Source organism: Rhopalosiphum maidis, chromosome 3 (genome assembly GCF_003676215.2).
Source record: "Rhopalosiphum maidis isolate BTI-1 chromosome 3, ASM367621v3, whole genome shotgun sequence".
NCBI lineage: Eukaryota > Metazoa > Arthropoda > Insecta > Hemiptera > Aphididae > Rhopalosiphum > Rhopalosiphum maidis.
Window position 1 is genome coordinate 28087373 of NC_040879.1, and position 11445 is coordinate 28098817.

The window sequence follows — 11445 nt, forward strand, 5'->3', positions numbered from 1 at the left end:
CTAGGGGTCGTAAGTATCATAATTATACTCGGAAAACTTTATACTACATGAACAACTCTCAAAACCAAGTTTAAATTTTTAATGTCATTAAGTTCACTATTAATATTTCCAAGAGACCATTAATTTTTAAATAAATGTTTTTTTTTCAACTTTATAAATAATATATAATACGTGTTACAGACAACGTCCGGTCACTAGGCAAAACTAAGTTTGACTAGTTAATGATAGGATTTAATAATCGTACTCGATAAAAGCTGAAAACCGTAATTCTATATGAGCAATTATTTAAACGGATGTATACAACCTAGGATGTACGAATCATGTTAGTAATTGGTCCATGTAATAGAAAACTAATATAATTTTTACTTTAAACAAGAAATTGAAAACCAAATTATATGTATTAAATGTAATCGAACAATTTGTTTATTCATATAAATTATATTTGTTTAAAGACAATTATAACTATACATAATCAAAAATTCAAAACAAATTACCGATAGATGTTTATAAAAAAAAAAAAACTAATCAATAAAATATTACGTATATAATTATTATTTATTTCCACAAGATTACATACACTGTATCGTCTGTATCACGAAGTGTTACACAGTTATAGTACTTACCTATATTTTATTGATTATTTTTATTATAATTTTTTTTTTGTCATTTTTTCTTACAATTGTATCTAAAAAATCCACTCGGCAACCGATTGATAATGCAAGTAGAACAACGCATTGATGTTAACTTGTTGTACTTTGATTTTGGAACACGCGTTATAAAAATAAAGTTTTCCTCGCTTAAAGTAAGTTAGACTATATTATCAGTATTAAATATAGGTACTATAGATAAGTATATTTAATAGATATTATCTATAGGTGTCATAATTACAAAATCTTGTGTAATTAAATGATAATACATTTTAATAAATTATTATCTAAACAAATATGTTAAAATAATGTATAATTAACATTTTCAAATAAAAGAAATGTATGCAGTGTTGGTACAAAAATGTATATAACCTAATTGTTCTAATTTAATATAGTACAGTAACTTATTTTTTAATTTTAAATTATCAGTAACAGATTATATTTAATTAATGCATTGATTAATGCACATGTGCTATATAAATTAATTAATTTTTATTGATATTGTTTATAAATGCCTATGTTTTACAAAGTTATTTTAATGAAAGCCCGAATAAAACTATGATTTTTAACTTTAATAGTTATAAAAACGCCAAACATATGATTAAAAACCTAACATATTAATAACTTTTAAAATTTAGTTTTACACAGTGGTATGACTTTGTCGTTATTATAATAACATAATGATTGCACTGATAACACGCTACATATCGTTAATTATCTTAAAAAACGACAACGACAAAAAAAAAATAGAAATTATGAGCGTAGACACTTAAACGGACCACTGTTTAACTATATACTATAGTAATTTCTTCGAATCACATAGGTTTTCTCGGGGGACCAAACGTTTAGTTCGATTTATAGAGGTTTTCGAATTATCGAGAGAGTCTATGTGGAATAATTCAGAAATAGATGTCGAAATAATAAATGTTATATTGTTAAACGGTTTTCGAATGCATACAGGACGATTTTTGAACGCACGCGTATGTGCGTGCACACACCCGAGTCTGCTAAGGACATCATCGTGTTCTTCGAAAACGTATACATATATACAACGATAACGACTTGAGTGTAAAACGAAATATTATATACACATGGCACCGCGGGACACCCTGTAATCTGTATACATTACGTTTGTCGTGTACGAAAATGTTATTGGTGTTTCAAGGCCAAACATTGGGTACCTACTTACACCATATCAGTATTATAATAATATATTATATACACAATATGCGTTGTTATACACCCGTATTATATATATTATATTATTATATTTGTGTAATATATTTTGTCGCACGAAAGAAACCATTATGATTATTTATTATTATTATTGATACGAACTGCCGTGCGGTAAAAAAAAACACTCGCACGCTGCGTAATGCACAGAAATGATATACTTACGTAATATATTGTATTTTAATCAACAAGTCGAATTGCGCATACGAGCTAGTCGTATTATCCTTCATAGTTCACGTTTATTACAGTTGTTTTTAATTATATAGGTATGTTTTTAGTGTTAACAAGTGAACATTTATATTATGCGGTCGAAAACTTGAAATGTTCAAGATTATTACAAATTCAGTTTACCGCTCGTTTATGGCGTAGGCTTACAATAATATCATATAGCTTATAAGACATGCGATCCGTTTACAAATATTTTCTATTATAATATAATATTATATTCTCATTGGTGGAGATGTATGAGGGGGCTTGGTGTGGGCTTAGCCCCCCCCCCCCGAACACACATTGTACTCATTATGAATATTGGCACTTTTAAAATGTTAGATATGTAATATTTATTATTTTTTTATAAATTGATTTATTCATTATTGATTATAACTAATCTATTTTATTCAAGCTAATAATTGATTCTAATTTGTTTATTATAAGTTTTCATTTTATTCGTGTAAATAATAATAAACTTATGAATAAATGAGCCAATGTTTCGATCTTCCAAATAACAATACAACAAATTTATCAAACTTTGCTTGTTTATATAATATACATATATATGTATATTTATTTCAAGCGAAATGTGTACAATGTATTTTATTCTTGTTGGAACACGCTATAAGTGTACAAAAACATTAAAAATTAATGAACATCTTCGCCCGAAAGTGGTCCATTATAATATCCGTTGTGTGTTTTAACGGGGTCGGAAGTTCAAAGAATAAAAACATATTTTTTTAGTTTTCGGGTTTTCTTCTCAATTATTGATAATTATTTGCATATTATTTAAATTCCATTCTATAACATAACCGGTAGAACTTTATACTTGTATAACACCAAATGAGATTTTGACGATATATATATGTGTGTGTGTATACGGGTATACGACAACATCGTGGGTATTTATTATAATAATATGTAGGTAAACTATACAGTATAATAATATTTTGGTACCATAAATATTAGTTTCTAAAACACAAAAATCAAGATAACGCAATAATTTATGATTAACTGGTTGATTAAAACACTAACGAATGTTTTAACTAAATAAACTTAAGGTATATATCTATAGATATATATTATGTATCTACATACAAAATATATACGTACTTGATAACCGAGAATGATTAACTATTGTTACTAAAGTAATAACATTCATAATTCAAAATAAAATTCATCCCGCAACAATATAATATACATATAATTAACCTAACCCGTATACGATTTACTTACCGGTTTACGATTTTTTCTGTACCCAACTACAACGTATAGGTAAGTTGTGTTTTATATTATTTATTATAGTTTAAAAAATAAAACGTATCATCTTTATGATAATAGTTTAATGTAAAATATCATATTGCTGTAGTATATATAAGTACAGCACTGCAACGTACTTATGTAAGTATTATATTGTTTACTATGCTTGGAAAGAACGCATTCACGCTCTTATTATATTTTAGCGACGACACTGACTTAAATCATAAAATACAATACGACAAATGCGATACGATCAAATACGATAAAGTTTATATTTTTAAGGAATTTGAACGATTTTTAGGTCGTTCAAACGAAATTCCCTTTTTAAAATCTATTTTTAATTTTATTATCGTGTGATTGTATCGACACCTATCTGCACCGTATTATCAATAAATTCACATTATTCTGCAATAATTAAGATTTTTTTTAATATTTATAAAATTTTAAAACGTTATACAAGGTATGCGTTCAATGTGAGTTACATAATTTGATATTTATCGTATACAAGTTAAGGTCATATGTTATGCAATTTAAATCTAAAATTCATTAAATTTGTATAATTGGTAATTATTGTTGTATGCATTTATAACTAGGAGTAGCAGAAAATAATTTTGACTTTACAATTTAAGTTCTAAATAATAAACTATATGATAATATTTACTCGTACTATATTTTGAATTATATTTATTTTATTTTTAACTTGGCTGTGATTTCAATACATTTGATGCTCTACTCCCACCACAGTGATTATATATTGGATAGACATAAAATTAAAAGGTTATTTTATTTAACATTACTCGACTTTTTATTCAAAAATTTATAAAAATAATTATTTAAATTAACCATTATATGGACGTATTTATTTATTTTTGCAAGAACGTGGAAATGAACTTGGTCCTTTAAAAAAAGTGAATCTGAACATCATAGTTTTTACGCACTAACCGCAAATGTGAAATAGTGGTATCTTCAGGTTTTTTGAAAGAGGGGGATCTGAATATTGGATTATTTTCTGACTACTCTATAACAATATATATGTTTATTCATTTTTACATTTACCTGCAGATACCTATTAATTAACTATAATTTTATAGGTATTTAAAATTTAGATGAATCAAATAGTAGACCATCATTTTACGGGTTACGCTACAACTCTGCTAGCCTAAATTTTAAATAGTTATAAGAAATAACTCATAAACTTCCAGTCCAAATTTTTATTTTTATTTAGCTAAAAACTTAGAAAAATATTCTGGCTCAGAATATAAATTCAAATGTATATTATCATTTAAAGAAGTAAAAAATTAAAAAAATATAACAATAAAAAAATTAATTTAAAAAATGTTGTTATATTTCGACTAAAAATTATGTGAGAAAAATATTTTTAAAAACTTTATAGATTATTAAGTAATGAGTGTTGTTTGATATCATCCTATACCTATATTATTATTTAATAACATACTAAATGCAATATATTCAATAAAAATTAAATCAGCCAACTGTAATACTGATAATAAGCAAGTGGGTACCACCCACCAACTTTTAGTTTCTATAAATATCAATAAAACATTGCTCTGACCAAAAAGCTTGAAACTGAATACTATGGACTTCATAAGTTTTTTATAATACAGCAATTAACAAATATCGAGTATGCATCATCACGATATTTTTTTATAAGAAATTGAACATAGAAGTTCAAATTTTGACAAAATAACAAACATTTGCATTTTGTAGTTGAAAATGTATGTAATGTTGAATTTTATTATCTAAGGATTGAAAACTATATAAGGTTCCTCATAAGTTTGTTCATAAAGTTATCAAAAATCTAAAAATTATGGACATTTAAAGTTTCATTTTTTACTATATATCTACTACAAAGTACAAATAAACTATATAATATTAAAATAAAATACAAATGTATTCTACAAATTGTATTACTCTATCACTTTTTGCACTGTCTATTGTCGTACTATCAATTTACTACTATTTATTAATATAATATTATAGATACATCGTTCTATATTATTATTTACAAAAAAATAGGGATTAAAACTTAACAACTCTACACTGAGATATTGGGCGTTTCCATTTTATTCTCTGTAATGACAGCAATATCTGCGCACCTAAAAAGTATTATATTTTGACTAATATGATATCGATTCATCTCATTGATGATGTTGCATCGCGCAATATACATATAAAAATAAAATTTGTAGTTATCGAATCACACGCGAGTTGTACGAAATTTGAATACCAAACCGACAATATTATGCTATAGGTACCTATCTACAATGCCTACATAGTTATTGCTTAACGATCTCGAATTAAAAGTTGTAATCCGGAGAAAATAAGTTATCAAAATTAATTTGAAAATTATATCGCTGTCATCATGACAGGCGGAGAATCATTACCTTTACAGGCTTCTCTGTTATCGACACGCAAAACTTCTGTAAACTCATACGTTTTAGTTTATGAATAATATCACTAGGAAAATGTTCAAGTTAAATCCAATAATTAAAAAAAAAAAATAAAAATATCAGTCGTTAATTGGAGACGATAAAAATAATAGCTTATACCTAAAACCTTCGCAAAACATTAATTATTAAACGTATTTTGTTGAACCATACAATTTGTTTTTTCATTGATATTATTAATTATTGTCTTCTATAATGAATTATTATTACCACTTGAGATACAAAACATTTTTTAAATTTATTTTCCATGGTATTGGGTATTTGTAAAACAAATTATGTATTGCCGTTTATTTGACTTAACTTATTTGAAATTTAAATCTATCTATTTGATTTCAACACTAGCGTTAATGGTTCTTTTTTATAATATCTAATATCATAATATTATTATGCAGCTAATTTAAATTTTGGGTCTTCAAAAATTATCTTATAACGATACGACCATTATGATATTGTACTGTTGTGGGTCAATATAATTTATTTTTATATTATTATTTAATACTTAGTACTCTGTATTATACTATTTTTCATTTTAAATCAATCTATTTTAAATTTTAAACGAGTGGTAGCTATTTGATCCTATCTCCTACGTAAAGATTTTTGTTTCAAGCATAAAAACACGATGTAATATTGTATGTATTCCGCCGTCTAAAAAATTAATTCACCTTATCCACTTTTCATAATATCATCATACATCCACATACAGCTTGCAACTCATAATTAAATTTATACTATGGAATGTATTTCTTAAGAAAAATATGTAATATTAATGTGGAATATTATTTTATCCATTTATAAATCGAATTACTTTTTTGCTTTTCTCTATGACTCTACCACATTATTTATTGTAAAATATATAATATATTAATAATATTGTGAGTACAATAATGTGGATAATTCTATAAACTATAACTATACTTAAATCTTTGAATAATATTACTTATAAATATATTTTTTTAAATAATGCACACAATACTTTGCATCATTGACCTATAACTACTTGAGTTTGTTGGTAGATTTTATATTTATTGTACTTATATACTTGCTATAAGTAAAATTTACTTTTTATTAAAAGACTATATACCTACTTTACTTATACACTACCAAAAAAAGTGCATCTCAAAGTTTTAATTATTTGAAATGTCTTAAAAATGATAATAATATCATCAAAATTTATTGTTTTTGTACACAAAAATATTTTGATAGCTAAATATTTATGGCTTCAGAACATTAAAAGACCCGAGCAATTTATATAATCGATTTTTTCAATTCCATTATAAAAATATAAATTATCAAATTATAAAAAATATGCCCCTATTGATACAAATGGACTTTAAGATTTTTGAAATTAAGCCAAAATTTCTACAAAAAAGATTATAATATAATAAATCAGATAAGAAAAAAATATTTTACCGGGATTGGATAGGTTTATAGAAAATATGCAAATTTATAGACAAACATATAAGTTCAATCTTTTGTAGATGGTCTATTAAGTTTAGACCCCATGTCTACCTATTAGACATTTAATTAAACAACTGCAGTAGAAATTTAGAAACACAAAGATGGAAAGGTATGTATGGAGAAATTTGGACGTATTTGATAACAAAAAAAATGTTAATAGCTATAACAAACGATCATTAAATTCAGTAAAGTATTTTAATAACCTAAGAATTCATTTATATAAAATAATCCGTTCAGTATAAATTTGAACAAAATATTAAATTGTACAATATGTCAATATTATACGGGCACAAAATAATAGTATAATATTATTTTAAAATTAACAGTTATGATAAACAAAAACATTTAATGTAAAATATGTATATTAAATAAATATTTTTGATAAACAAAAAATGGAGAACCCTAGTAGAACACAAGCATATTATAATGCTGTTATTTCTAATAGAATTAAAAACAAAAAACTAATGGTAACTAAAATCAAAATACATTTAATCTTTCGATCATAACAATCTTCCGATTCTATAAGCTTCGCTGCATCCTGTTTAACTTTAATTTCAGTCTGCTCAATATTGTAATCTATCCGATCCAAAACATTACCCTACGAAAATAAGATAATAATATGCAATTACAATAATTGTGTAGGTACATATGTACTATCAATAGAAACTAGACAAACGAGAGATATGAAGTTTAGACTAACTTGTTGAACGGCCATGTGTGCAACGTCTTTAAATATGTTGTTGAGTTCAACAATAGAACTGGCTATCCGATTTCCTTCGCGTTCCAACTGTACGGCCATTTTAGCGTTTTCCTCTTCGATAAGTATAGCAGCGAATGTTCGCGTTTGATTCGACTGTAACATCTGCAACTGTTGTCTAAAAGCATTCGACGAACATTGTTCGTTAATACTGAATGAATTAGAATTAGAACTGATGTCGTTGGTTTCGAATAGCATTTGTAACGATATCCCTTCTAAATTTTTGATTTCTAAAAACGTACGTGCATACATGATAATAAAACAAAATAGATCGTATAATTATTTGAATTTACTGTTGCGATAGACTTTTTGTGAATTTCGAAATTCGTTGAAAACGTTTTGTAACGATGACATTAAAGCGGATGACACGTTGTAAGAAAGTTGGGATTCTTTGTTGGCGAATATTCCATTCGAGTGTAATTGTATTTGATTGATTGTTTTTTTGGTTGAAGCAAATATCTGTAAAGTAATAGATTACAATCATTAAGTACCCAAAACAATCAATTCATATAATATTTAAAATAAAAATGTATTAATATTTTAATCATATTGTATTATTTGTATTTACTCTAGTAATTTCTAATGTAAGATCTTGGATGTATTTCTCTTGCAAGTTACAATCATCGAGGGCTGCAGGTCTCAACAAATGTGCATCTTGTAACGAACGCAATTCTTCTAATTTATTCTGTAACCTGAAATTCAATCTATTTTTCCGTATTTAATTAAAATAAAACTGTTTTAATAGGATAAAACCAGGCAATAGAACATTGAGCATCTTCAAACAGTCCGGTCCACGGAGGTGGACATATTTCCTGAGATCGCATGTCAATAGCTCGATCGGCCTCCATTAACAACACTTCGTCGTTAATACATCCTTTGCTATTTGTATCATAATCGTTATGCTTAGCAGATTCTTTAAATGAATGGATAGTTTGCAAACAATTTTTTCTCATCAGTATGTATATGTTGGTGAAACTTCTTGTAGTCATATTTGTTTATTGATATCTCTGCAACACGATAGCCGAAATAAATTATTCATAGCCGACCATTATTTTAGTAAGTGTATAAAATATAATTAAATAACTTCCATAATATTATAACTAATAAATAAATACTTATAAAATGATGAATGTAAGACATTTTAGTAAATTTGTTTAGCCTTGGCTTAGGCGCTTAAATAATAAGTACACATAAGCAAAAATAAATAGCGTGGTCGTACATAATATATCTGCTCAGATCTTTAGTTATAATATACCGACTTAATTATTTGTACTTAAACGTTAAACCTTTTCAGTTATTAATCATTTGTCAGGAAGAGAAGGAAATAAAGATAAGTAAGTATATAATATAAATTCATTGCTGCTCAAGTAGATACTAATATTATAATAATATCATGTGCTTAATCAATTCTAACTTCGATACATATTAAAATAAATATACTTAAAATATCTTCTTGAAATACGAATTAGTTATAAAATAATATAATTAAAAAGAACGTAGGAAAAATCTTAGTTCAAAGATTATGTTTTTTCAATAATCCTATAGCTGCAGTTATCAATGTGCTTTATTAACAGCAGCTAACAATATCTTTCCGCGCTGTGACCTTATCGTTTTAACTACGTGAATTTGTACCGTGGAAGACGATGAAGTATTATAATTATAAAAACCAGCGGTGAAGCTGTTGCATAAGCATATGTAAGACGTAAGGTCTATGGCATTGTTATAATTTAAATTTAAATATACTAGCATGACGTAGACAACAAACATTCCCTATTATAATACGATATTGAGATTTATGTTTACATGCATAAGTTCGATCTCGCCCACTTATTAGTGGATAGAAGAGTATATAGTGGCTAACTTGGTTTTCCTACGTAGGCTGATGGATTCCCTCCTGTTTGCTCACCAAAATAAATTATTAAGTCCCATTCCGTTTCACACGATCTAAAATGCCTTTTATTGTACCCTACCAATCGTGGTCGCACTTTATCCGACATTTAGAATGATGAACCTGAATGAATTCCATTTTTCTACTTAGTTACATTACTGTGTTTTTGTGTTTAAACAATTTTCTCTTACCTTGTTAAACTAATCTCTGCAATTTATTATCTATGTAACTACCACTGTATATATTTATTCATTATTTCGGTATGTAATTTATAATTTATTGTGCTTTATTGAAATGAATGCATGTTAAATAAATAAATAAATAATGACATGTTCTATAAGACGTCTATAGACTAACCAGTAAAGCTACGGGTTAACTCAGACGTATTATTGACATTTGTCGATTACAAAGCTTTAACAAACACTACGAACACTACGAACAAATATAATCTTACGTAACTAATATCATCGCCAGATCACCAGGCTCCATACCAAATTCTTGACTACCGTGGTAATGACAAATTTGAATTTTTATTTTTATAAAACTTTCATATTGATATAATATAATAGACAATTACGAAATTGCAATATTTTTAACTTACAATATGAAATATATTAGGTACATATCTACGTTTTAGTAGGTGTCTCTTAGCAACGAACCATGTGTAAATCTATAGTATTATACAAGCAAAAAAAAAAATAAAAAAAAATACCGAGGTAGTCTCCCTGCTGTACATAGTAGATACGTGTTGATATTGAGGAAGTCCCTGTAAATTATTATGGATATATTAAATTTGAATTAAATTACTATAAATCATTGCAATACGATGGAAAACAATTCCAAATAGAGACTGTCCGTTATTCCTAAGAATATTTTATTGTACATCATATTGCTATAAATAATTAATTTTCCTATTTATTGTTAAACTATAGATTGAACTAATTGTTAAACAAAAAAAAAAAATCGCATATATTTTATGAAAATATTTTTTGAAATAATACTAACTGTTATTAACTTATAAGTCAAAACTAACAGTATCGTAGAACGATGTATGTTCGTTGTATAAATATCTTAAAATTAATCTAAATATTTAGGTAATTTCATTGTATAGGTATACAGTATATAATAATGTAAGTAATTGTGAACACTTATATATTTTCAGGACTTAGTTATTAATGATAAAAATGTTTATTCATTTTAAACCATTAAATAAGTTAAAAAATATGTCAATGATGATAGTTATTTTGAAAATTTTTTTCAAAATGTAATCTTCAATTGCTTATAGAAAAATGCGTATTTAAATATTTTTGATATTTTTAATTTCCAAAGTTTTTGTCCTACCATAAAAATGTTTATTTACGCTTATAAAAAGACGAATTAAAATTAGTTTAAGTATTTAAATGTTTAAAAATGTATTGTGTAAATAAAATTATAATTTAAGTAAAAATGGAATTTTCAGAATTCCTACTATTAAAATTCTTTGAACAATAATTAAACAAATCCGTTTGAAAATAATAATGATTA

At 25.9% G+C, this 11445-nt stretch overlaps 1 protein-coding gene across 1 annotated transcript; it reads right to left on the reverse strand.

The window, feature by feature from the left end:
* Positions 1-7697: 7697 nt before the first annotated feature.
* Positions 7698-9022, reverse strand: LOC113557876 (syntaxin-16-like). The gene is made up of 5 exons (XM_026963418.1): positions 8787-9022; positions 8602-8725; positions 8327-8492; positions 7977-8263; positions 7698-7874 (listed from the first exon to the last, which is right to left on the reverse strand). The coding sequence occupies exons 1-5, from the start codon at positions 9020-9022 to the stop codon at positions 7698-7700; spliced, it is 990 nt and encodes a 329-aa protein (XP_026819219.1).
* Positions 9023-11445: the final 2423 nt, after the last annotated feature.

What these genes read in the sequence shown, in the direction of transcription:
- LOC113557876 (XM_026963418.1), bottom strand. Translation starts at nt 9,022, where the DNA reads ATGACTACAAGAAGTTTCACCAACATATACATACTGATGAGAAAAAAT. An exon ending in GCTCAATGTTCTATTGCCTG is followed by an intron (nt 8,726 to 8,786) that starts GTTTTATCCTAT and finishes ATTGAATTTCAG; the next exon opens with GTTACAGAATAAATTAGAAG. An exon ending in ACAAAAAGTCTATCGCAACA is followed by an intron (nt 8,264 to 8,326) that starts GTAAATTCAAAT and finishes GTACGTTTTTAG; the next exon opens with AAATCAAAAATTTAGAAGGG.